Genomic DNA, 27,741 nt, shown 5'->3' with positions numbered 1-27,741 from the left:
CTATATGATACTAATGTTTGCTTATGCAGACTTGACAGCAGTTAAACGTTATGTGTTTTTTCTAACAATTTTATAGTAAAAAACTGTGCCTATAGTCAGGCTGTTGTTGGGAAGAGTTTATTGTAACTACTACAATAGAAGACTTTTATGACATAAACCCAACTTTAGGTAAGTAGTTACCAAGCTGAGAAAGATAACTCCTGCCTAAATCAAGTTTTATCTAAAACATTAAAAGTCAGCAAATTTTACATAAAGAGGTGTCCTTGTGGGACACTGCAGAAACCTCGCACAGAGTTTACTGTAAAACTAAGTTCAGTTATCCAGCCTAGAACCTTTTAATAGCTCCTTTCCCAACTACTAGACCAGCATAACCAAACAGACATTTCATGGTACATATCAAAAGTTCAGCAGCAAGTACTGAAGTACAGTCACCAGTTCGCTTTATCTTTTTATTTTAAAGCAAGCCACAGAAACCATGTGCAAGCACACATTATTCCACTCAATCTCTTTGCAGAACTCAAACTTTTAAGGGAACAACTTTATGAGCTAGTGCAGAATGCAATGAGTAGTTCCATATGAATGCATGCCAGGACACAAGGTATCCCAGCTCACTTATTGTCACTTCTCATTCTACGTCCCCAAAAGAAGATTAGGAATACTGCCTGGTTGGAAAAAGCTTTTTTATGCTGGCTTTTAAACATATCAAAGCTCTATCAGTAAAGTCCCATGTTCACTTCTGGAGCCTGCAAGTCTTTAGTAAGACAGAGGACAGAAATATTTAAGTAAAGTTTATCAAATACAAACAGTTCCATTTCAACTGATACCACTGGTAATATTAATTCAATGTTTAGCAAAAACATCAGCTATTTTAAAATCTGAATTTTAGTAATAAAGTGTGAGATATTTGCTCACAGTTAAGGGTTTAATGTTCATTATAGAAAATTCTGAAGAATGCTCATCTAAAATCATCTGGTATTCTTGTAATAGTAAAAAAAACAAAACAAACCAAAGCCACAAACAACCACCACAAACAAAACACAAAACAATCATACAAACAAGCAAAACTCCAAAACTTTGTCAGACCACTCACCCGCAACGCTGGTAATGGTAACAGGAACTCCTTGAACTTGAACACCTGCAGCACTCAGGTTGGCAACACTTACTGTTTGAAGATTAGGTACTGAAGCAAGCTGGGCAGCGTTCAGAGTGATGGGGGTACCAGCAACAGCCACCGGAGCAATCTGGGCAATGGTTGTGCCACCACTTGAAGACACAGGAGTGATGGTTAGTTGTTGGGGTAACCCAGCATTTTGAACTTGCAGATTTGAAAGGCTTTGCAGATTCTGAACCTGCACAGTTTGCCAGCTGATCTGTCCTGATGGTGTTAAAGTTGGAGCCCTGATGAGCACCTGAGTTGGGCTCACTGCCTGCAGCTGAACATTCTGCAAAGGCTGCTGCTGGATAGTCTGTATAGTCTGCCCTGACTGGAGCTGAAATGACTGTGGAGGAATGGCCTGAATAATCTGCTGTTGAGGCTGCTGGATCTGTATCTGCTGCAGAATAGGCTGACCTACGATCTGGACCTGTTGAAGGGAACCTGACTGATCCTGGACGTTCTGTAGTCCATTGGACTGAAGCTGACTGGAGCTCTGGGCTTCGGAGTCTGTAGCAGTTGTTTGAGGTTCTTCAGTCGCCTGCTCTGAACTGCTGCCTGCTGTGCTTGTGTATTGGCCTGTTTCTGCAGAGCTGACCAGTGTGTCACTGCTAGTCAGAGATGTTGAGGCAGTGGTTGTAGCAGTGGAAGATGAGGAAGGAGACTCTGGCATGGTACTACCAGAGGCAGAAGTGACAGGTGTAGATGCCAGCTGATTTCCATTGGAAACTCCACTCTCGGTAGACTGGCCAACTTGCCCTGAACTTCCTCCAGTGGCAACGTTGTTGATCACAGGCAAAGCCAGGGTTACCCCACCAATGTTTATAGGTAGCGTTGTTACAACTTGTGCCTGAGTACCAGGAATAGTTTGCAGTTGCAGTGGTATGGAAACACCGGGCCTAATTTGGACTGGAACTGTTTGATTTGCTAGGTTTTGAGCAATAACATTTCCTGAAGCTGTCCTGTTTGCAGTTGTGAGGATAGCTTGATTATTCCCTGCAGGAATAAGCTGAATTTGACCCTGTATGTCTTGTAGACCAGTAGTGTTGGATGGATTGATTTGACCTTCCGTTGTCTGAATCTGTGGAATCACTTGGTACTGGACACTACCGCTTGGATTCTGCACTTGAATGACTTGGAATTGTCCAGGGGTCGTTGTAGAAGAATTGCCTGATTTGGTTTTTGAAGGAGATGTACTTCCATTGTTACTGCTGGAGGGACTTGCTGCACTTGAGGCAACAGAAGATCCTTGCTGAGCAACATTATTTTCTTTTGAAGCAGAAGGAGCAGCGGCAACGAGCTGCCAAGCATTTCCAGCTAGCTGAGTTGTTACCAATTCCAACTGCTGTGGCTGATTCTGAAGCTGCACCAAACCTTGATTTGGGTCTATAATAATCTGCTGCTGTCCAGTTCCTTGATTCTCACCAGGAGTTCCTATTTTGCTGCAAGTGGCTGCTAGCAAAGCGAGAGGTGAAGGCTGAGAATCCTATCCATAAAAAGAGAAAACAGAAAGGATTCAGGACAAGAGTGCAAGTACGAAGCATCAAAAGTGAGCATTAAGGTTTGCACAGGAAGCCAAAGAAAAACCCAACAAGGTGCTTCTGCACAAAGACCAATGATACAGCTCTGAATAAGGAAGTATGAATTGCTGTAAATAATCTTTAAACATAGTGCTCTTAAAAGTCTGTAATTATCAATGATTATCTGACAGCCAAGACCTCAACTGCATCATCAATTCAGTCTTTTTTTCCCCTCAAAATAAAGAAAAAAAATTAAAAATGCTTCTATTACATGGAAAGCATCTGATCACTGCAAAATGCAACCAAACAAACATGTCCAGGCAGTAAAAACACTGCACCCAACCAACTGTGCTTCATCCAACCCAAAGAAAGATGCCCTGAGCAGGAAATGCTGTTAGCTGAACATTTCATTTTAAATGCTAATAGTTTGGGCACTTCCGTTTCGGGTGTGTGTTCTTTACCTGTGAGCCTCCAGTTTTCCCTTTTTTATTATTATTGTTGTTATTCTCTGCCTCGGGAGATTTCTCTCCCTCTGTGGGCATAGTTTCCTCCTTCTTTTGATCTGCAAAAATATCAAGTGTAACAGGTTAATTATTCACCTTCATTTATACAATAACAAAACCTACGAGCATATCCTTTTCGGTTCCTAGCTTGTCGCTTTCGCCTCTTTATGAAAACAACAGTACAAATCATTATTACAAAAGAACGAGTCCTAAGAAACGTGGTTTGAAACCCAACCCATGGGGGCTGGAGAGTTAACACCCAGAAAGGGGAGGTTTGGTTTCCTCTCCCAGAGACAGCAGGAAAAAACCACCCACAACCCTCCTCCTCCTCCTGCCCCCTAAAGCATCGGCGGCCACTGAGTGGCCGCCGATGCTTTAGGGGGCAGGAGGAGGGTTGTGCATGGGAGGGAAAGAGGGAGGAAAAGAGGAATGAAGGAGGGAAGGATGTGCTCAGGAGGGAGGGTTAGCGAAGAAAGGGGGAATGGAGGAGGGAGGTACGGAGGAGGCAAGCCGGAGGGGCAGGCAGGAGAGGAGGAGAAGAAAGGGGGCATAAGAGGAAGCAGCACGGATGGGCGGAGGGGCAGCGAGAGAAGATCGGGGTAAGAAGGGGGAGAACAGAGGGAAGAAAAGGGGGAACCCGGGAGGGCGGGATAGAGGGGGGATGAAGGGTGGAGGGAGGAGCAGAGGGAGGGAGGGGTGTGCACAGGAGGGAGAGAGGGAGGGGGTTACATACCGCTCATCCCGCATTAATGCCCCGCTGAGGCGCCGCTCTAGGGGGGAGGAGAAGGAGGAGGAGGAGGCGGAGGGTGGGGTGGGGGTAGCGGGGAGAAGGCCGGTCGCAGCCGGAGCTGGGAGGAGCGGGACGGCCTATTTTTCCACGAATGGCCGCCGCTGGGCTGTGGCGTAGCTGCCTCTCTCTCCGCCCGCCGCTGCCGCCGGCCTCAGCCCGCCGCCTTGAGTGACAGCTGGGGCCCGGGGTGGGAGGCGCGGGGGCGGGGCCCGCCGGGGCCCCAACGACGCCCACTGAGCAGGAAACCGAGCCCAGCCGCCGGCCCCTCGGTCGCCCCGCTCCGCCTCAGCCCGGCTCCCCACGCCGCAGGCACAGGGGGCGGGCCGGGGGCGGGCCGCGGCCCAGAGCCCTCGGCCTCCTCCTCCTCCTCCTCCTCCTCCTCCTCCCGGCCCTCTGCCCGTCCGCGCCGCGCGGGAGGGGGCGTGGCCGCCAAGGCGCGCGCGCTCCGCGGGGGCGTGCGGGAGGCCCGGGCTTCCGCGCTCGCGCCGCTCGCTTGACAGCGCCGGGCGGAGGGGCGGGAGGGGGGCGGAGCCTCGGGCGGGGCGGGGCGGGGCCCGGCCGAGCCCTCAGCCCCGGGTCTCGCCGTGGCTGGGCCCGATGATGGACGGCGCGCGCGCCCCGGTCGCCAGCGAATCCGGCGAGGGGGCGGGCGGGGCCGCGCGCGGCCGCCGGCCAACCCGGTGGCGCCTGCCCGCCTCGCGCGCTCGTAACTGACAGCGCGCGGGAAGCCCCCGAGCCGCCGCCTGCCCTGAGGCGCGGCCCCCGCGCCCGCTTCCCCGGCCGCGCAGGGAGCGGGAAGGAGACGCCCCTGCGGCTTCCACACGGCAGCCAGGGCCCGTTCGCTCGGCCGCCTCTGTGCTCCTTTGTAACGGCCTCCCGCGCCAGCCCTCTGCCTGCGGGCGGGGGAAGGGTGGCTCGGGGATTGCATCCACACCTGCTGTGTGGAGGCGGGTGCTGCTTTCTCCCTCGCCATTGGCTCGGCCGCAGTGGTGGGCTCACGCGGCACGCCGGGATATGTAGTTCTGGGCTGGCGGTGGCGACGAGCGCGCATGCGTGGCGGCGGTGCCCGGCAGGTGCCTTCGGGGCGGGTCCGCCCTGAGGCGCCCGGGCTCAGCCTCGCTGCGGATTCACAAAGCGGGAGGCGCTCCTCGGCGCGCTGTGCCGGACTAGGCGCGTTGTTGCTGGATTAAAACCACATGAATTACCGTGGTGCTGTTGTTTCCCCCCGATACTTGTGCCGCTGTTCCCTGCGGCTTCGGCCCCGCTCAGCCTGGCTGGTTTGGAGCAATAGCTGGGCAAGCCGAAGCTGGTCGCGGCAGCTATGGTGCATCTACAATAACCACCTCCATGGCAAAGCCTGTTAGTGTTACTCAGATTTGGGAAAAAAAAAATGGCGCACCGGTGCAAATTTTGTCCGTTAAAATTTTCTATGCCATATGCCCAAGTTATTTGTCAAGTGCAAAATCACCAGCCTCCATAATGATTAGTGGCACAGAACACCTCTCCTACAAGGGAAAGCTGAGAGATTTGGGATTTTTCAGTAGTGAAAAGAGGAGGCTTAAGGGTTAACCTTTTTTGCAGCCTTCCAATACCTAAAGGGAGCCTACAAGTAAGATGGAGAGAGACTATTTGCAAGAACTATTTGTAGGACAATGGGGGGTATGGCTTCAGTCTCAGAGTAGGTTTAGATTAGATACTAGAAAAAAATTCTTTACTGTGGAGGGCTGGGACATTGGAACAGGTTGCCCAGAGGAGTTGTGAATGCTCCATCCCTGGAAGTGTTCAAGGCTAGGCTGGATGCAGTTCTAAGCAACCTGGCCTAGTGGAATGAGTCTCACCTGGCAGAAGGTTTGGAACTAGATGATAATTCTAGGATAAGTCAAAGATGAAAGTACCAAAGCAGGTACCAGCTGTTCAACAGTTTCATCCTTCAAAGGGAGGAGGCCATCTTCCCCTCAATCCCTACTCCAGGCCTCCAACAAACCCTTTGGAAGAGAGGAAATGTAGAAATCCCATTGTAGAGTAAGAAAGTGATAGACATAAACATGATACAGGTTTTTTCCAGACATTGTATAGACAGAAAACACAGGTCACAAGTACAAAACCACAGGACAGAATAGTCTAGGTTGGAGGGACCACAAGGATCATCAAATCCAACTCAAGTGTTACATTGTCCTAGCAGTGAATGAATGATGTTTGTCCCTACTATGAACATAGCCATGCTCTGAATCTCTGCTCTGTTATGTTGTATTGTAGTGGTGAGACACCATAACAGACCAACTCTTGGGCCAAAGGAACTTCCTTCACAGGAAGTTTTTGAGAAGTTAGGATGTGCATGTAACCAGGCTGCTCTGGGAGTATTTGATTCCACCTCAGTGCAGGGTTGGACAGAGTAATTTTCTGAACTCCATCACAATTCTGTAGTTCCAAAGGTTTCTATTTTCTAAAGAGACAATTTTCTTGTGGGTCAGTCAGCATGGTGTGGTTTTATCCCCAGAGCATAGCTCCATACTTTTGAAAGGCTTACCCACTGTAGTAGAGAAAATTAAAAACTACATTCCTGAAATTGACCCATTTCCTAACAACGTACCAAAGAAAAGTACACAAAAAAGGTATCACACATAACTAGTTAAGATTGCTCCTTCTATGTTTTTGAAAGTGAAAATGAATATTCACTTCTTGCTCCCCCAAACTGTCCTGCCCAGTTATTGTGAACTGAGATTCTAAGGACATCCCACTATTGTACTTTTAAAGAATGTAATTAAAGCTCCCTTCTTTCATCTATATATTCCCCAAAACTGCTTGAATTCCTGCTCTATCTTCATGGCAATTTTTCTTTTTGTTTCACAGCAACAACAGTTGGGAAGGGATCATGACCCCACAAATGCTGAATTATTTGTGTTCAGACAACCAAGCGGTAGTAGCTCACAGTTTACAGCTCAGCCAAATCCCAGTGCCTCCTAGTCAGTGCCAGGGAGCAGCAAGACTAGGGCTTCCTGCTTAGAGAGTCCACTGCCAAGGCAGGGCAGTGCCCTCCTGGTCAGGGCACCACCCTTCACATCCAAGCATCTTTGAGGTAGTGACAGGACCTGCTGGTGATCCAGTGGTTATCAGAAGAGCAGGTGACTGGGCCACCTCCAGCACAGGGTCAGGGCTGAGCTCCATGCGAGCTCCAGCCGCTGGACAGTGTGTAGGAGTGTATGGTCAGGCTGTTCAGAGCACCAATGGGGCACCTCCTGAAGGAAGGGATATATAAGGGATATATGAAGAACAGGCAAATGTGCTATCGAGGTCACTCTCCTTTTTTTTTTTTTTTTTTTTTTTTTTTTTTTTTTTTTTGAGACAGAAGTTTTAAGTCCTATGCAATCTTTTAAACTTTCACTGGATTTCCATCTGAGGCTGTAGGTACAGTGTTTTTGAAAAATTGCCTCTAGGGTGCAAAGAGTAAAATCTGTCTCAACTCAGCAAGTGATTGAAGTGACAGATAAAAGATGGTGGTGGTGTAGGTGGTTTCAGTAGGGGCACCACGATTTTCATTTTTTATTTTTACCATCCATAGTTACTCCTATACCACCTACTCTTTCCCAAATTCCAAATGTCACTCTTGCTCAAATTCTTTCTGCCAGCTTAAGCTTTCTGAGTTTGCCCCTTTCAGCATTGTTCCCACATGAACCAGTACCTTCCCTTTGCACCCTGACATGGTTGTTCTCTGTGGGCTTTGATTGAAGTCAGCAGAAGTCACCTGTTGGGTTACATGAAAGAAAGATCAGGTCTGAGGATGTATTTCTGTTGGCACAGGGGTTCCGACTGCTAGTGGGGATCTATGAAAGTAAAACATCAGAAAGAGGAAAAAAATAAGCAAACGGCTTTCATTACCACTTTCTTTCAGGCTCAGAACTTTAGAAGTGTGTTGTCACCCAGGAAAAGAGCACAACATGGAAGTGTGTGGGTGAGCAAAGACCCACTGAAATATGAGGTTCCTGGCAAGATGTAGCTCAGGCATAGTATCACATGAGGGTGGCTAGTTTGCACAACAGCCCAAACTAAGAAAATCCACTTAATGCTGAGTCTCTATTGCTTTGTGTCTCTCACAGTGAGTATATATTTTAACTACAAAGAGCTTAGCTCCTTGTTTTTGATACTTTAATTATCCTTTCTCTCTATCCATATGTGCAATTTTCTGTCTCTCTTGTTTGTCAGTTCTTCTATGTTTTGTTCCTGTTTTTCTTATCTTTTAATTTTCTTTATTTTCTCCGACTTTTTCCTGTGTGAATTTAATTCCCTGTGTCTTGCTTTTCCCATTATTTTTTGCTACTTTCTTTCCTTGTTCTAATAGCCACCCATTTCTCCACCTCAAAAATATTCTCTCACCCTAAATCCCCACCTGTATGTTGCATTCTTTTTTTTTTCTTTTTTTCTTTTTTTCTTTTTTTCTTTTTTTCTTTTTTTCTCCCCCTTTTTAAGTTCCCAAACTCTTTTCTTTATCACTTCTGGCTTGCTCTTTAAGCTGTCTTTAGCATTCATTGATTTTTCACCTAACTCACTGACTGATATTTTTGAGTCTATTAGGCATGACTCTATAGAGCACGGTGGGGCTTGTAATGCTGAACAGAACAACATCAAATATCTTTACAAAGGGAAAAAAAAAAGAGGGGGCGTGAAGGGGGAGGGAAAGACAGCTGTCTGCATGCTCCAGTTTCATTGGTTCCCTTCTCTACTCTCTGCCAGCCCTTGCATAGGTTGCATTTGGACAGAGAGAGACGAGAGGCTGGCAGCTGCAAACAGCAGAGACAGTAATGACATGGTGGCTTCACAAAACTGTAAGTCCAGTTGTAGAGGAACTTGTATTAGATTAAAAATGCTGCAGCCCTTAGACACAAGGTGCTGAACTACTATAAGACCACACTGTTTGACTGAAGCTGGGGGTGTGGTGAGAATATTTATATAAACATAAGAAGGAGTAATTTTTGTCTGCCAGGATTGCATAAGATCAAGTATCAGATAACCATATTTCTGAATGGAGCTTATTTGCCAGCCCAGAGGCTCTTTTGCCAGTTCTTTCATGCTCCCTTTGTGCTCTTGGTGCTGCTTTGCCATGGAACTCAAATTTTCCCCAAGAAATATATGCAGGTTTGGGTGCATATTTACTCTTATGCTTCTGGTGGGTTTGTTGTAAACTGTCTCAAGTACATCAACAGCAACTTTGAAGAATTTGGTGATGGCGTAGCATTACTGATCAGACGGAGCCTGGACCAGAGCCACAGTGGAAATCGTGTACTTGGCAAGCAAGCCCCTTCGGCATTGTTCCACATGATCCCAAGTGAACCAAGCAAGAGGTATTTGACCTGCTTGGAATCTGTGAAAAATATCTATTGACAACACCAGGGGAACTCCAGCAATGATTTCTTTTGTAGCATCCTCTCTTTGCAAATGCATCAGCCTGGGGAATCTCAGACAGCACAGGACTGGATTAAGAATCCTGCCTTCAGGAAGACAAGTAGCAAAAATGAATGCTTCAGTTCTGAATGCCATGGCCCTAACTTCTCCAGGCCTGAAACACAAAGCTTCCCTTCTTTGCACTGCATTCAATTGTACCTGCTTCTCACTCACTTGATGTTCTCCTAGGATTTTCTCATGTCATTACTGTGTTGCAGTTACTACGAGAAAGCAGGTATGTCTCAGGCACTGAATCAAACACTTATTCTGAACAGGGTTTATGTGGCTCTAGACAGGGCCCATGCACTCTGCACCCTGCTACTTTATCAGCTCTGACTATTGGATGACATTGTATCAGACATTGTGAAAGTGAGCTTTTAGTTTAGGAAGGGAAGTGAAATCTACCTGACATTACTCAAGACATCAGATTTTGTTTCTTGTCACAGTAACAGGTGACAGCTGCAATCCAGGACTTCAGCATATCCAAGGACGCAGTGTGGAAATTGACTTCAGGGCATTCACTGAGAACCTTCCCCTACCAGGTCAAAAATGTGTTCTTCCAACACCCAGGACCATGTCATTCAGCACAGAGATAATCTGCATACCTTAAGGGAGGGATAATTGTCTTCTGTGTTCTTTTCTATGCCCAATCTATCACAAGTTTAAAAACTAAAATCAAGTCTTGCCTGAAGTACGTTTGATCTCAGGGAGTTACTTGATTCTACTTGTCATTGTTATGAAGTATTTTTGGCTTCTCTTCTCCTGTCCCAAGCATCTGTCAAGTGTAAGTCTCTGCAGACATCTTGCCTTCTCCTTTCTCCTAAGCCAGAGAGCCCCTGTTGGCTAGGTGTGTGACCATCATCAATCCTACATTAAGTAGGGAAGGAAAAACCTTGAGATGTAGTTCCTTCTGATGAGGAGATAGATACTCTTAAATATGTAAAAAAAATGTGGGAAAGCCATGTGTAGAATAAAGTCTGACAGAAAATCAAGGACTTTTCTTTGAGGTAGACAAGTACACACAGCCAGTGACCACTGAAAGTAATTAAATCAGTAACTGAAAAGGCCTTAGTGAAGATTGCCAATGGATGAGCTCATGAGCTTGACTGCCAGGGTGCAGGTGCAGTCCCCGGAGGCCCTGATGGGTCAGTCTGTTGATCTCAGTGTGCTGGGAGCTTGAGAGATCATAGTCTTCTTGTGTCAGTGTGGCCAGGAGAGAGCAGCGGGATGCGCAGATACCACACACCTCCATGTATCACCCAACCACAGCGTTGTCTTCCATGGTTGTTACAAAAGCTTGCAACACAGTGACTCCTTCCTTTTGATCTAGAGCCTGGAGATCTGAACTGGTGGATGTGGTGGTTTAACCCCAGCCAGCAAGTAAGTAACACTCAGCTCACTGAGGCTCGCTGCCTCCTGGCTCCAGTGGGATTGGGAGGAGAAACATCTGGGTTTGCATAAGAACAGTTTAATAATTAAAATAAAACATAAAATACTAAACACCAAACATAAATTAATAATAATAATAATAACAACAATGAAAATGTCGGCAACAAAGAGAGAGAAATAAAAATAAAACCCAAGAAAGACAAATGATGCACAATACAATTGTTCATCACCTGTTGACCATCATTCAGTCCAAGCCTGAGCAGCAATTGTCTCCTCCTGTCAACTCCACCCATTTATGTACTGGGCATGGTACATTCTGTGGTATGGAAATCCCTGTGTCTAGTTTGGGTCAGCTGTCCTGGCTATGATCCTTTCTGGCTGCTTGTGCACCTGTTCACCAGCAAAGCTTGGGAAACTGGAAAGTCCTTGATTTAGAGCAATTATTTCTCAGCAGCACCTAAAACATCAATGTGCTGTCAACATTATTCTTATACTAAATGCCAACCCCACAGTATTGTACTAGCTACTAGGAAAAAGAAAAATTATCTCAGCAGCCAGGATAGCAGAGAGAATTTTTTCCCCATCAGTGACCCCATCAGATGCAGTTGAGGGTGTATCCAAGTCTACTTCCACTTCCTATCAAAATGGTTGTTTTAATTTCCTAAATGACCTCACCTGCTATTGATTTTCCAGTCCCAAAATGCTGCCAGGGCACTGAGATAGGGGAACTCTACTTTGGGTCTCTGCATGACTAGTTATTTCCTTTACTTGCTCAACAACATGCCTACACACTAGTCTTCTCACAAAAAAAGGCTGAACTTATTAATATTGTACTTCTCATTCTAGAAATCTCTTTTTGCTGCTGAGCTGCCCCACCTGCATTTGCAGAACTCTTCTCATAGAGCCAGATGTGATGCTCAAAAGGATCCTGTCTTTGTCATCTTTGACAATATATGACAACAGAGAAAGTTGTGTCTGATGTAACCAACTTTGCAGTCTCATTTTATGTGGCCCATTGTGTGCAGGAAACTCTTCTGGCTCAGGAAGTCTGCCTGCATCTGTGCTGCCACCGAAAGCACTGCTGCTCTGCCCACATACATGTTTTTTGCTCAGTTCATCTTCCAAAAATGGAGACACTGTGATGGCAGGTGTGGTGATAGGTCCAGGGCCTGTTATATTAGTTGTTTAAAGTTGTTCAACTTAAACAGTTCAAAGACAGAATCACAGAATATGCTGAGTTAGAGGGCACCCATCAGGATCATTGAGTCCCACTCATGGACTCACGACCTCTCTTACCTATTCCTTGCAGTGAAACCAGGCTGGCAGTTTACAAAGTACCAGAGGATGGGAAAGTGGGATGATGTTCAACCAGGATACTAGTTAACATGCCTCTAATAAATGTAGGCATAAACAGGATACCCTGTGTTCTGTGTTATTTGCAGTTTGTAATCCAAATTTTTTTATGTGGTACCAGTGACCCAGTTCTGCACAGGTCTTGTATCAATAAATGTAGATGAAAACTGCATGAGGGACATGTGTCAGTTCTTGTTTGAGAAAATCAATGAATGTACCTGGAATTTCAAGTCTGCAGGTACAGCAGATGGAGGGGGGAATGGGAGGTAGATTTTTTCCTCTCTGAACTCTAATCAAAAAGAAAACAGATGAAACAAGCACATTTCATAGTCTCAAATATATTTTCTAACCTTGACTCTTCAATAGGATACAGTTTTACTTTCATGAAATTTCTGAGGAGAGGGAACCAAGAACATGAGCCATAGACTCATTTTTTACCTAGCTCCAAGTCTCAGTGCATTTTATTGTAGAAGAATAACCCTTGCAAAAGAATTGCACTGACAAGAGTCCAGATAGGAGTAAACTTGTATTAATAGCTAATTTCAAGTACCCAGGATTAATGGCTCAAATACTACTGAAGGATATAGCTAAGAGTAGCAAATTCTTGTAAATACAAAGGAGTGCTTTAAGCAGTAGGTGGCTTTGCTGGTGTGCAAGAGATTTAGTCCTAAGTAACAAATGAGATCTGATTTAAGAAGTAATTATAGCTGACTCTCTCTGTCACAGTCGCTGCAAGATAGTGAAGATTAGTGTAGTAATCTTAACTGTAGAATGGGTGTCCACAGGCATAAAACCATGAAATCAAAGGCAAAGTACTTTAGAAAATAAAATCCTTAAAATCAACCTGGTAAATATTTAACTGCACTATAGCATAATGATTGAAAGAACTAACATACTGCATTAGATAGTTTATTTGAGTAATAAATAAGCCTATGAAGAGTTAAAAGCAGCCCCCATGATGCCAGGGGGAAGCATCAAGAACAGTGTCATCTGAATTCTGTAGCTGATGAATTTGTCAGAGAGATTCTGTGAGGAAATGTAAGATTCAAGTGGTCAGAAATAAATCTGAAAGAAGATAAATATTTGGAATCAAAGACCTGCAGGCATCAAGAGATGCATTAAGCTGTCTTGAGAGAGTGGATCAAAGTCAGCAAGAGATCTAACCTCTGAGATGTTGCTATTTAAAACTAGCAGACCACCAGAGCATGAATTTCTGAAAGGCAAGTCACTGTCAGAAACTGTCATGAAAATATTTAGTACTAAAAAATAGCTAATTTAAGTTACAACTTTCTGTTTCTTTGAGACTGTAATAAAAGTAGCAAGAATGAAAATCCAGCAGGATCCACTTGTTTGCCTCTTCCTCAAAGGAATGGAGAAACTCTGAGGAGTATTTTTCTAACCTCTTCTTAGAAAGTTGAATGGTGGAGATTATACCTCAGTTTTTTGGTGACCTATTTCTGTCTGTAGCTATCCATAGAGTCAGAAGGTTTTCCTGTTTTATCCTAAACCTTTCCAGCTGTGATTAAAGCCAGCAAGGTTCTGCCATGCCTTCAGTGTCATGAAGCACAATCATGAAGAGGAATCCCTGCTTTTCAGAATTTTCTACATATTGGAAGGTTGAGATATCACCTCCACACCTGCCATCAGCCTCTATTTTTTAGAGCAAATATTACCTCTCCCTTTTTCAATAATTTTCCATATTTTAAACCATTTTAAAGTACTCTTCTTTATGTACTGTTGTATTAGACTACTCCAAACAGAGGCTTCTGAAAGGTGAGTTAAGAAAAACAGTTAGTAATTCTGCCTTACATATGACATATCTATAAGAATGTCCCAGGATGAGTTTTTCTGTTTCTCCATCAGTGTGGTATCACTGATTCTATTCAATATGTGGTTTAATGTAACAGCCAGGTCTCTTTCTACAGAGCTGTTAGTATTCTCAATTTTGTATTTATGCATTTGATTTTCTTCTAGCTTCAGTATAGTTCTTGGTCCTTGTATTTATTGAGTTTCGTCTTATTGATTACAGACCACTTCTCTCATTTATCGAAGTAATTTTGAATTCTAATCTTTCAGCTTCCTTGCACCCCTTTTCTTTGGCATTTTTTGAGTGTGTTGTCCATTCCATCAACCAAGTCTTAAGTGAAAATTTTGTGTTGGATCAGATTTTGGCCAGATCTTATCAGAATTATAATCAGATGTATTATATATCCTTTCTATTTGAAAACAAAATATGAATAAGTCTAGGAGTATTTTCTGCAAGCAATTACGCACATATTGTGCGCAGCAAGTTAACCCAGAACAAAATGTTTCTGTGCCCTGTTAATGAGAAGGTCAAGTAAGGTAGTGCCCAAAGATTCCCCTAAGTCAATACACATCTCTGCTACTGCCTTTTTTGCTATGAGGCAGATAATCTGTTAAAGGAAGAAAACACAGCAGTTTATCAAACTTTTTTTTGCAACAAATCTTTCCTGCCTGTTTGTTTTTCACTGACCCTCCAGGTGCTTTAAAAGTGTCAATTTAATAATTTATTTGATTATTGTTCTTGATGTTGAAATGATGTGGACTGCTGATTTTTCCTTTCTGAAGTTGGTATTTTATTCTTCCCTATTCAGACTACCCGTTGTTCAAGAATTCTTGAAAACAGTGATGGCAATGCAGTGTTATAAACGTTTTAATTCTAGGACCACTTCACAGAAAATATCTGAGGTAAATATTTAGATACTGTGTGAACATAAAAATTGTGTCTCTGTTCTTGATATTAATATTTGACACTTGCTTCAAAAGGAGAAAATTATGTAAACACTTTAAAAGACAAAATTTGCAAGACATAAAATAAAGTAAAATAACTTTTCAGAAGAAAAGTTGTATAATTACTTTATTACTTTTCTTTGTAGCTTTAAGAGACTTTTCCTTCTAAATATTGCTGAAGCTTATTAGAAGAAGGTAGTTAGATACTTACTAATTTTCTCTATCCAAACTACATTATAATAAATTACTGGTTGCCAAATTGCTTCTTTGAAATAAGTCACTGGCGAAAAGAATTAGAACATGAACAAAAGAAGAATAGAGGTAGTAAGACATAGAAATATTGAAATATACTGTATTTACACACAGCTGGCCATGTTTATCCCCTTACCCCTCAATTTTCCCACTCTTGCTCCTCCCCAAATCACCTAAACATCTCCCTTTTCCTGCCTCTGGATCCTCCCCTAAACATTATCCTGCACAACTTGAGAATGCTTTTCTCCTGCATTGAATGATGTATCCCAGCCCTAGGCAGCACCTTTGCTTGGTCTGAAAGGGGATCTAGAGAGCTGTTTGCTTGCAGCACTTTGTCATGATGGCTTTTCCAGGTGGACACTGGGCCCCTGCTGGGACGGTCCAGGGAGGGGCCTGAATAAAGTGTTTGTTTCTTGGTGGTCCTTGGTTCAGGTTGTGCTGTGGCCAGCAGGACCAAGGCAGTGATTGTCCCCTTGTACTCGTCACCAGTGAGGCCACACCTTGACCCCTGTGTTCAGTTTTGGGCTCCTCACTACAAGAAAGACACTGAGGTGCTGGAGAGTGTCCAGAGAAGGGCAACGGAGCTGGGGAAGGGTCTGGAGTATACATGTCCTATGTGGGAGCTGGGGTTGTTCATCCTGGAGAAAAGGAGACTTGGGAGGAACCTTACTGCACTCTACAGCTGCCTGAGAGGAGGTTGTAGCCAGATGGAGTTCAGCCTCTTTTCCCAGCTAATCTGGGATAGGACATGATGAAAAGGCCTCAAGTTGCACCAGGGAAGGTTTAGATTGAATATGAAGAAAAATTTCTTTGTTGAAAAGGTTGCCAGGACTTTAAACAGGCTGCCCAAGGAAGTAGTGGATCACCATCTGTGGAGGTATTTAAAAGGCATGTAGATGTGACACTTAAGGACATGGTTTAGTGGTGGACTTGTCAGTGCTGGATTAACAATTGAACTCAATGATTTTACAGGTCTTTTCCAGTGTAAATGATTCTTTGATTGTATGAGTCTAGGTTCCTGCCTGCTACTCTGCCTTCCCTGTACTCCTCAGGACTTGTGGAAAATGGTCCTCAGTGGTCTGATAGCCTCTGTGATGGGTCTGAGGGCAGCCCAATAGGGTAGAATTTGAGTTCCCCATCATTCCACTGTCTCTCTGAGCGTCCTTGTGGGTGTGCAGGTGAGCTTTGTCACACAACCGAATAGTTCTTCTGACACAAATAGTCCTCGAGATAATAATAAGAAGGAAAAACCCAAAAAAAACCCAAACCACCCTTCTTCCACCAAATAGATGTAACCTTTCAATTGTGACTTGTCGCAGACATCTCTTTATGAAAATCCTTTCTTAGGATCTTTTCCCCTTCTGAGAAGCTAAGAGGCCTCAGGGACAAAATGTGAACAATGGTTATCTGCTGCTGTGGAATGCAACAGGTGGATCCGTGATTGGTCTCGTGTGGATGTTTGGAATTAGTGACCACTTATGGCAGAGCTGGCTCTCTCTCTGTCCGAGTCACAGACCTTTGTTTTCATTCTTTTCTATTCTATTCTTAGCTTAGCTAGCCTTCTGAAAGGAAACTTTTCCTTCTATTCTTTTTAGTATAGTTATAATGTAATATATATATCATAAAATAATAAATCAAGCCTTCTGAACATGGAGTCAACATTCTCATCTCTTCCATCATCCAAAGACCCCTGTGACCACTGTCACAGTAACTGATTTTTGTTGGTGAAATTTAAACCCCTCTGGAGGAAAGCACCCATTTGCTATTGGTCTTGTAAGTACACGTATTTGATGCTATGAGTTGTGGGAGGTGATTACTGGAATCTGTTCCTTCTTCATCAATAAGGAAAAGAAATCAGAAAAACAGTGAAGAAAATGTGCCATTTTACATTGGTCATACTTTTATGGTTTCTTTAGTGTTTTCTTTTTACCTTGTTTTTGATGATGATGGAAATAAAAGAAGTTATTTCTTTTTTGTAAAGAGCTTCATGTAGATTGCCAAGACTCACTTCCAAAGAGCTGAAAGTCACATTTTAAATCATAACAAAATTCTTCCCTTTTCATCAAGCTTCAGTTATTATGTGAGTTTTAAAAAGAGAGTTGCTTTTGGATACTCCTTGGAATTACGTGGTGCTCAAAGAAGCTGTTGCTAAGAAATTCAGAGTTCAAGTTTTTCTTCTTAGCAGAAGAATATGGCCATGAACAGCTCTCCATGTGCTTTAGAAGAATACCTTCATTTATAGCTAGATATTTAAATTTATATTTTAGAACACAGACAAAGTTGTCTGGCATGAAAGACAGCTTTCCTAGGCAGCAAATTTACTGTACATTGAAATAAGCATCTCACAGAAGTGGACAGAACCAATCTGACATCATGCAGCCTGTTCATGTTAGTGTTCTCATGAAGAACTACTAAAGAGTTGTAATGTCAGAGTTATGTCTCTTGTAACAATGGATAACAACTCTGCACTGGCTAGATGTCTTCTGCTGCTCTCTAAGCTGAACAGGAAATCTAATTCATCTCATGTGGTTTCCTGATGAAATATATACTGGCAATGACAAACGTATGAGCGCTGCTAAATTCAGTTGCTAGATAGTGAAAGATATCTTCTGGTTTTTTTTTTTGTTTTGTTTTTGGTTTGTTTTTTTTTCCTACAATGAAACATTAAACTTGCCAAACAAATGACTAAAGGTCAATATAAAATATAATATGGAAATGGCTTCTCTTTTTACTTACCTGAAAAATAATAACTAAAACATAATTAAGAGAGAGAGAAACAGAGAGATTTCTGATTTAATGTGTATATTTTACATATTAAAAAATGGAAGACATTTTCAATTAAGTAATATCTGTCCTGAAGCTTCACAAGTGCACCTCACAGCTCTCGAGTAAGCTCTCCATTGGTGCTTATCTGTGATGACTAAAGAGCATGAATGAAGTGCCAAACTCCTTGGGTACCATTAACTCTCCCTCTTTGGGAAGGTATGCATTCAATCACTAGGGAGGGAAAACAGCCAGACAGTGAAAACAGCCAGACAGTGGCTGCTGAAACCACACAGCAGTGCAGGTGAAATATTTGGCTATGAACAGCTAAACTATTTTGTCAGTTTGGCAATAAATTTTATTCTAAGTAGAATTCCCTGGTCCACATCCAAGCGCTGACACTAGCTGTTTTTCCTGGTTCAAACAGAGAGTGAGAAGGGAAACAACTGGGATAACCAAAGTCAAACCTTCTGTTTCATGTGATCAGTAAATACTTTGTGCAAAGTTCCTGCAGTCTCTGTGAAAAGCTGAGATAGCTGGCACAGCAAAGCAGGTAACAGCTCTGGAAGCAAAAAAACTGGCATGCTGGAGCTTATGCTAGTTTGATCCCTTCTGCTGTATTAGAGGACATACTGTAGATTCTTTATTTTCTACTTTTATTTAAAAATTATTTTTCTTTTGACAGAGTTTGTAATTTCCCATTTTTAGTTACAGAAACATTTAACATCTGTCCTTTTTCTCAGTTTGCTTGTTCTTGACAATGCTTGTCTCAGAAAAGCCATGATATTTCAAATCATGGGATCTATACTGATCTCACTGGTCATTGCAGCACTAGCCATTAGCAAACACAATTCTACACTAGCTAATTAAAGTCTTCTGGGTTTGGCATTTAGTTTTGTGTGCTGATTCACAGCAATGTACTTACTTGTGCTGGGTTCATATGCAGCTGTGTGTCTTCACAACTGCCTTTAGCCAGCTTGAGAAGGTGCTCTTCCAAAAAGAATGATTCTTCTTCTTCTTGCCCAGGTGTGCATTACCATTGATTTCCAGTGTGGCCATGCAGCAACTCACAGAAACTCAACCCAACTGGAAAAAACACTCACACAAAAGATATTTTCTCAGCTAAGCTGTTTCAGCTGACTGGTGATGAAGCAGCACACCCCCAACATAAGGGGAAGGTGAGAAGATGTGGCCAGGCACAAACTAGAATTGCACCCTTTCAGCAGAAGTGAAGATCAGCTGCAAGAGGTGTGACTCCTTTTCTTCACTGTGGGGTTAGCAGAACACCTCTACACCTATTCTCTTTGCTTTCATGAGGTGCCTTCTTCTTTCTCTCCTTTGTAAGAGGCTCAGCAATGCTGCGAGGCTGTGCTTGTGTCGTAGCTGGAAAGAGAGGCATGCTGTTTGGACTCCTGAGCTGCCTTTGCTGGCAGCATGGCCCACATGAACACCTTATAGCTGTTACTTAGCTCAGGTTTCAAGGCCAGACTCACAATTACCCACACTGGTTTTCAGCTTCAACCTGTGTACAGGGACAAGTTGACTGATGTACTAGGAGGGAAAACCTAAGTAGGAAATGCAAGCAAGAGAAATTAGTCTGACCTTAGGACACATGGGGCAGAGTTACCTTAAGTTATAAGTGACTTCACTTATAATAAGTGAACAAATAAGCCCAGAATGAGGAATGTCTCACAAGGACTCAGCATGAGATATGGTATATGAGCAACATCAAGACATGTGGTGGCCTTGCAGCGATTTTAAAGCATATAATAAAGTTTTATAGAATATGTGGATGAGCCTAAAAATTAGCAGGAAGGATGAAACAGTTACCATTCTCAAAGCACTTGTGAAAGTTGATCCACTGTCTATCATGTTGCTGATGCAGATATTTACAAAGAGAGGCTAATGCTGCTTTAACTGGTACAATACATTAACACTTTCTGGAGAGCTACTATGGCATGTGACACAGGTTGCACTAGTATCCTCTTTGGCCTTGCTCCTAGACATTTCTCTTAAGCCAAAAGCTGAACTGAGTGATCAGGCACTACCGCTTCACTGGGTGTACAAGTCTCACAGTACTCTATAATCTGGAGAAGCTTCTCGGCTGCACATTTCATATTCTTAAAGAATTTCAGGTCTGAACTATGTCAGCCTTTTTTTTTTAATTATTCTTTATTGTAGGCATTTTTGACCAGCCCACTATCTCCCAGTCACAAGTTAATGACCGTTGTTGACAATTCTGCTATTTGGCTTCTGGGGAGAGGTTACTTATGCCAAAAGCTGTGTAGCTGTGCCATAGTTTGGGAAGAACCTCTTGGTGTTAGCCCAAGTGTCTGATCTTCTAATTTCGGCAGAAGACCCAAACATCTGAAGAATGTACCTGGGTTATGACTCTTCAGCAGACGCCAAATGCGCTCCAGAAAAGAAGCACTGAAAGTATCACTCTAGTACGAACAAACCTGCTCTACCTACTTGAACTTTTTAGCCTATATGTGAAGGAATGCAAGAGTCAGCAGTGACTGTAAATGATCTCAGTGGCCAAGAAAGCTTTGCTCCCCATGTCCTTGTTCCCTTCCTTCCTGATCCATGTGTTCTTGTCCCAAGCACCCATCCTTCCTTGTTCAGGTTATAACAGGCTTTGTTGTGAATTGACATGACCCATTGCTGACTGAAAGTGTTTCCAAAAAGACATCATTAGCTGTGGGGCTGGCATAGAGCAAGCACCAGGAGTGAGTGGTCAGTGCTGGGCCAGAATGGAAGGGTGGGAAGGGCAGGTAGCAGTGTGTGCATCAACTGTGGAAGGGTTTGAGTTGGCTTCCTAAAGCTGTGGAACCCCTTGAAGATGAACAGTCTGTCTTGCAACCAGTGACAGTGAAAATGCTAACTAATAAGGTTCTATAAACTCTGGTTAACAATATTGCTAAAATTAATAATGAAGGCAAAAACTGGAAGGTAATGTTCTTCGAGCCTGTCTTTGCTGCAGATATACCACTGATAATGGAGTAACATGCAGCTGAAACTTAATTGGAACACTAAGGAAAGCTTGAGCTATTTATGGTATTTAATAATTTAATAGTACAAAGTGCACTGATTGTAGTAGTATTCATTTTTCTATTTAATTTAATTATTACTTCTATTTCTTAATTAATAATGCAAGAGTGTATTTTTGTGTAGCACTTTTTTCTGAGCAGTTCCCATTTTGCACCAGTATTTAATCAAGATCTTCCTGCTGTTTGTAAAAAATTAGTACATTCCAGTATGCACACATTCTGAAAAATTGCTTGAGTCTGTAATCTATGAGATCCCTGCAAGGCTCATAAAGAGGATCTTACCACTAAATGTTTATTCCAGGATGTGTAAGAGCCCTCTAATTTTTACATTCCTATGTTTACAACTCTCAGGTAAAAACAGGGAGTCTTATTTCTCCCACTACAACTGGGATTTCAAAGCACGGAGATGTTAAAGTCTGTACTCAAAAAGGTTATTTAAGATCATGGATCCTGCTAGATGACTTGCCTAGAGTGCAAAGAAAAGCTTTTGTGGAACAAGCACTGAACTTACATCTGCCAATTCCAAGAGGATCTTCCTTACTACTGGACTTTACTGTCTCACTAAGATTGCAATAAAGAGTTCTTTAAAGCTGGATTTAGAGTACTTTGTTGAGTGGGAAGAAAGATTTTCCTCTAAGGGAAGTTTTGAATGTAGGTCACAGGAGGGCAGAAAGGATACAAAATAGCTGCTGATGCACATGATGGCTTTTATGGGCAAGGAAAATGAAAGCTGTAATGTTTTGGGGAAAAACTCAACTTTATCCATGACATGAAAACCAAGCTTAAATTAAGGAATACTGGGTTATACTGAAGCCCTAAGGGATTGAGGTCTGTAGAGAATAGTCATCCCACTGGAAAAATAAAGGAGGTACTCCATAGATTAACTCTAGAACTTTGCATTGCTCTAAAACAAGATATTGTTACTTAGAAAGCCACTGTGCTGACAGCCTGTGTACCTACTCAGAATGTAGGTACACAGAATGAAAAAAAATATAAAATAATCAATTTTAAGTGTATGTCTTAAATGTGAATAAATAAGATGCTGCATTTGTGTAATGGGGTTGCTTTTGTGTATTGATGGTAAGTTACTTCTCAGTGTTTAAGATCATTTATGAGTATAATCATGTGTCTAAATTTTGTACCTCTATTTTATATGAAGTAGTTTTTGTTGAGATATTAGTGGACCTGCATGCAATTTTTATGGCTTAGAAAGCAAATTTTAAATTGAAGTGCACAAAATAAGGAACAAACATTTTCCAAAGGAACTTGCCCTGACGTGAAAGAAATTCTTGTTGGGACCTCTAATTTCCTATGCTTGATATAGGAGACCAGCCTAAAGGAAGAAAAGAAGGTGAATTCTCAACAGGTGGCATAGACAGGATATACTTTATTATGACCTGCCTTGTTCTGGGAGTTTTAAGTATCATTGATAACAGAACTGGACTTTAGGTCTGTGCATGACCTAGTCAGACTAGTCTTACTTTCCAGAATATAGTTTCACTCCACGAATTTTTTATATTTTCATACTGTAGTATTTGAATTTTAATTTTGTTTTAATTTTATAGCATTCTATTAATAAAACTGATTTTATACAGTTGTATATAGAAAAATGAGTATTCAATTGTTGTCATTTTACCAGTTCCATGAGTAATGTATTTTCTGTTCACAATGTTTTCTTCTATAGTCTATATAAATGTGCTATTTATATGTTTTGTAATAATAAATTATTCTCTTCAGGATGTTCAGAGTATTTGATTTAATGACTGAAAACTAGTTTTAAATGCTAGAATTAAAGACAGATATTATTAGATAATCTTGAAACAACAAAATTTTGAATACATGAAAATTGTAAGAAAGCAATATATTTTACAAAAGGAAAACTGTATTGGAATTATGCAATGAGTTTTTTATTCTTATATTGTCCGGATTAATACTGTTCCAGTGATTTTATAAATAGCTATCTTTTTCCACTGCATTTCATCTTTCTTACTTTCCCTGAGCAGTATTCCTGATAAGACTCACGCAAGTAAACACTGACACATTTGAGGAAGAAACAGAGGGTAAAATTTTCTGGGATGTATTTCCATAATCCCTTTTTCTAAAATTTCACTGCCCCTTGAGAAGGGGAGGTTTTGCTCCTCCTATGCTCACAGGGCCTCATTGCAAGCACTGTTGGCTCCTACAGTTTTTCCCTTTTCCGTGGTGAGGAGTGGTTTCATCAGCTCACCCTGCTTAATGTAACTTCAAGTTCATTTAGTGAAAAAGGAAAGGGTTTTTTTGCTAGGTCAATTATTGTGAAGACAGATAGGGAAACCCCTAGAGGGACTGTAGCCTCTGAGTTACTCCCGGGGGAGTAACGACCATGTCATTGGTTGTTAATAACTAAGGCATTGTGTTGATATGGCATTTAATATGGTACTGAATTACCCAATAAGAAATTTCAGAAATTGTTTGATCAGCTTTATTCTGAAATTATTTAGCTGGAGATACTCTAATGAAGAATTTTTTACAAGCAACACCTTTTTTTTTTAATGAGGCTGTCCCACATTTCCTAACAGAAGTGATTTTTAGCTCTCTGAGATTCTGTTAATGTACACACTAACAACATCAGCTTTTCACAGCAGCCTAACAAAGTTTTGAAGATTAAGCAAGTCTTCTCCCAGCAGTCCCACTACCTATTCAAAGGGTAGTGTTCAAAGCACAGTGACCACCTACCAGGTTGTATCCCTAGTCCCTGGATAATACTGAGCTAATTACATAGCTGGTGCTCAGAGCAACTGGGAAATTGAAATTGTAAGAAAGCAGAGATACTTTTCAGTGTCTTTAGCTTCCATTCCACATAGAATGACATGGCTTGCTCCTTCCAACCCATGTGCTAGAAACAGCAGCTCCTTCATCTCCTCCCAAACTAGCCTCTCATCGCTGCTCAGAATGATAAGGTGTTTGTAACTTCAGGCAGTGATAAATGTTAGGTATACATCAGTGAAGGCATGAAAACAAGCTAAAGCAGAGCCAAAGTTCTGCTTCATTCAGCCTGGAAAAGGCGTTTCACAGTGGCCTAATTACAGCCTCCTAGGACCTGAAGGGAACAGACAAGAGAGATGGAGAGGGATTATTTACAAAAACATATGGTGACAGGACAAGGGGGAATGGAATCAAACTGAAAGGGAGTAGGTTTAGATTAGAGATGAGAAAAAAAAAATTCCCATGAGAGTGATGAGATACAGGACCATGTTGCCCAGAATAGTTAAGGAGGCCCTATCTTTGGAAGTGTTTAAGGCCAGGCTGGATGGACCTCTGAGCAATCTGGTCTGGTGAAAGGTGTCCCTGCCCATGGAAGAGTGTTTGGAATTACATGATGTTTTAGGTCCCTTCCAACACAGACTATTTCTATTTCTATTTCTATTTCTATTTCTATTTCTATTTCTATTATTTCTATTTCTGTTATTTCTATTTCTATTTCTATTCTATTGCCTCCTGGGGAAGTGGTAGATCATGGTGGATCGCCCATCCCTGTCAGTGTTTATGAGGCATTTAAACAATGCCATTAATGATATACTCTCAGTTTTGGTCAGCCTGAAGTGGTCAGGCCGTTGGACAGGATGATCTTTGTAGGTCCTTTCCAACTGAAGTAGAAAATAAATGAAACAAAGCACCAGTTTGGAACAGCTGATCATCTGAGTCTCATCTGTGTGTCTGGGCCCTTGTACAACAGCCTGTGGAAAGGTGACCTGCTCTGCCCCTTCCAGCTAGCTTCCCTGCCAATTGCACAGAAGGCACAAGAAGGGCCTAGGTTTACAAATAGATATCTCATCCAGATAAAAAAAATTGTTTTGCAATAATGCAGTACTGTTGAAAAATGAGCACTTTTCTCTTTTAAATGAAAGTAACAAGTAACAGTTATTTGAAAGGATATTAAAGACAAGAAGTGCATGTTTCAAGAGACTATAAGCAATATCAGTTGTGGCTGTCAGAAGCCTTAAATATCTGTGATGAGGCTTGAACAGGAGGAATGACAAGTGTGGCTTTTTAAAAGAAAAAAGTCTGTGGTTTTTCTTTTCAGCACTGAAAAGATAGGATCCAGTACTTTGGCATTGAACAAGAGCTATTTTTCTGTGTGCCTGGTTGAAAGGAAGAGTGAATGAAGAGAGAATGACAAGTTCAAAGCCCAGATCCTTCTGTTAGCTTACTCAGGTGGAAAGAAGAGCAATTATTATGAAGAAGAGGAAAGTTACAAGTATATCAGGTTGCAAATAACACAAAAGATCATCCTCTAATGACAGATTGCAAAGCCAACTTACCAGTGTTTTCTGGAAACATGTTTTAATTTTATGTGGCAGATGCTTCCAGAGAATATCAAAACCACTTTCAGTTATAGCCACTTCTTCAATGGCTATAAAAGCAACATCTAATCATAGAGAGATTGAGATAACCATGTTAAAAAACCACAATCTTGAGCTGTGTTTAGTTTCAGATTGTACTCTTTGCATAAGGCAAATATGAAGACTTTTTATGTGGAATAATTCTTAGTTTTGTTAGTGCTTCCCTGCTTTATTCAAGCTGTGATATACTCTCCAAAGTAGCCTAGGCTTAAACTAGTTCTGATCACAGCCTGGATGCTGGGATAGGCTCTGATTTGCTGCATAAGTAAAACCTGTTCAGAGTCAGCAGGTATGTACAGCTTTCTTGTGGCTTCCTTTAGTAATCTGTCTCAGGCCAAATGCAAAGGAGCATCAGAAGTCATAGTCATTTGTTGTAATTGTAGTCTTGAGTGAGGAGATGGAGGTGGCAGAAGCTGAAAGATGAGGAAGTGGTCAGGAGAGAATGAGGCATGTAGTGATGTGGCCCTACAAAACTCCCATTGATGCAAATGCATCACAGGACTCTTAGTAACCACCGTGTGCCCTTGGGCTCTCCAGCTTTCCCCCAGCAAGGTGGTCTATCCAGCCTTTCCTTAGCCACAGCTCTGCATCTGTTGCCACTGTAAGGACAGCAGTGTACCCTTGTGGCCCAGAAACCCAAAGGAATCCTGGGGGGCATCAGGAAGAGGATTTCCAGCAGGTTGAGAGAGATGATCCTGCCCTTCTTCTCAGCCCTGGTGAGGCTGCATCTGTGACAATATATCCAGGTCTGGGCTTCTCAGCACAAGGGACACATGGAGCAGGTCCAGCAAGGGCTACAAAGATCATTAAGGGACTGGAGCATCTCTCTCATGAGGAAAGGCTGTGGGAGCTGAGCCTCTTCAGCCTTGGGAAGAGATGACTGAGACACTCACCAATGTCTGTCAGTGTCTGAAGGGAGAGAGCCAAGAGGATGGAGCCAGGCTGTTCTCAAGGGTGCTGAGCAATAGGACAAGAGGTGATGGGCAGAAAGTGCTGCACAGGAAATTCCACCTGAACATGAGGAAGAACTTTACTGTGCAGTGACTAAGCACTGAAACAGATTGCCCAAAGCTGTTGTGGAATCTCTCTCACTGGAGATATTCAAGAGCTGTCTGGATGCAATTCTGTGCAGTGTGCTCTAGGATGACCCTTCCAACCGTTCCCATTATGTGATTCTGTGTTTCTGTGAAAGAAAACCTAAATCTACCCCTTTAAGTACCTAGAACCAGGACAGCATCCCCTTGGAAGGATGTGCCTTAGCATTCCCATCTATTTCAGAGAACTAAAACAGGTGTCTTCTGCAGCATACTCCAGGGAGAGGAGGAAAATATATTGAAGACAGGTGAAAAATACATTATTCTTCTTTAACCACTTAGTAGCATAGAATATCAGAAACTCTTTGGAATTTCCATGGTCACAGGCACCATGAGGCCACAGATGAAAACAGTTTTTCCCCAATCAAATTTTGCAACAAATTGTCTCAGCTGAAAGAGGAACTAAAGAGCTCATGGCAAAACACAAAATATTTGGTCTTCATAAATGTACATTTTAACATGGGTGCAACCTGGAAAACTGTATGTCACAAACAGCTGATGTATACATGAAAGATGATTGCTAATATTACTACAACTATTTGTTGCTTCTGCAGAAGCAATCTTGCCATTTTCTGTATTTCACGTGTGTTAGCAGCATAAGCATTGCAAGAATTTTATTCTAAATTTATTAGAATTATTAAATATCTCGGTTTGCAGGCTGTGTTATACCTGACAGTCTGCCACAGACACCTCTGCATACATTTCACTAGGTTTTATCTCAATTTTTACCCTTCAAAATGCAAAAAAAAGAAAAAGAAAAAACAACATTTATTCAAGTCAGAGAAATAATGATCTCTCTTTTAACAATTTTCTTTTTAACAGTTACCATTATTTTCTTTCTAAGAGAGCAAACTTGGCTAAAATTAATTATAAGATGATGGTTTTATAAGCCTCATATCTATGCTAACCTTAGCACAGCACAACTATACATAAAGCTAGAAGGTTGAATATAGTATTTATGATCAGGATAAGAAACTGAAACTGATATAGTATTTATGATCAGGATAAGATATATAAAATTGAAAGGTTACTTGGGCCTTTTTTTGCTAGTATTTACTATGTGATAAATATTTATCCTAAACATTTCATTTGACTAATGTGAAAGCATAGATGTACAAGAAGGTGCACAAGCTACTCAAATGTGCTTTAAAAATTTAGTAGCAATGGGGTTAATTTCTATAGGAAGCTTGTAAGGAAATGAAAGATTATTTGTTTTAAAATTGCTGCATAAATGCTATCTGTTATTTGACATCAAATCTCTGAGATACTTTATAAATTACTAATGTTGTCTTCAAAGAGTTACTA

General features: G+C 42.1%; 1 protein-coding gene across 1 annotated transcript in view; it reads right to left on the bottom strand.

Moving 5' to 3' along the window:
• The window catches only part of SP4 (Sp4 transcription factor), a 28,481-nt gene extending 24,506 nt beyond the window's left edge, over nucleotides 1–3,975 (bottom strand). The window contains exons 1-3 of the mRNA XM_066554287.1: nucleotides 3,910–3,975; nucleotides 3,135–3,235; nucleotides 1,091–2,639 (exon numbers count right to left, since the gene is read on the bottom strand). Of these exons, the coding sequence (XP_066410384.1) occupies nucleotides 1,091–2,639; nucleotides 3,135–3,235; nucleotides 3,910–3,916 (1,657 nt within the window). The 5' untranslated portion in view covers nucleotides 3,917–3,975. The remainder of the gene's footprint in view (nucleotides 1–1,090; nucleotides 2,640–3,134; nucleotides 3,236–3,909) is intronic.
• Between the last annotated feature and the right edge of the window lie 23,766 nt (nucleotides 3,976–27,741).

The sequence above is a fragment of the Molothrus aeneus genome, chromosome 1 (assembly GCF_037042795.1).
Source record: "Molothrus aeneus isolate 106 chromosome 1, BPBGC_Maene_1.0, whole genome shotgun sequence".
Lineage (NCBI taxonomy): Eukaryota > Metazoa > Chordata > Aves > Passeriformes > Icteridae > Molothrus > Molothrus aeneus.
Note: the sequence above shows the minus strand (reverse complement) of the source record. Positions and strands in the feature narration are given on the sequence as shown.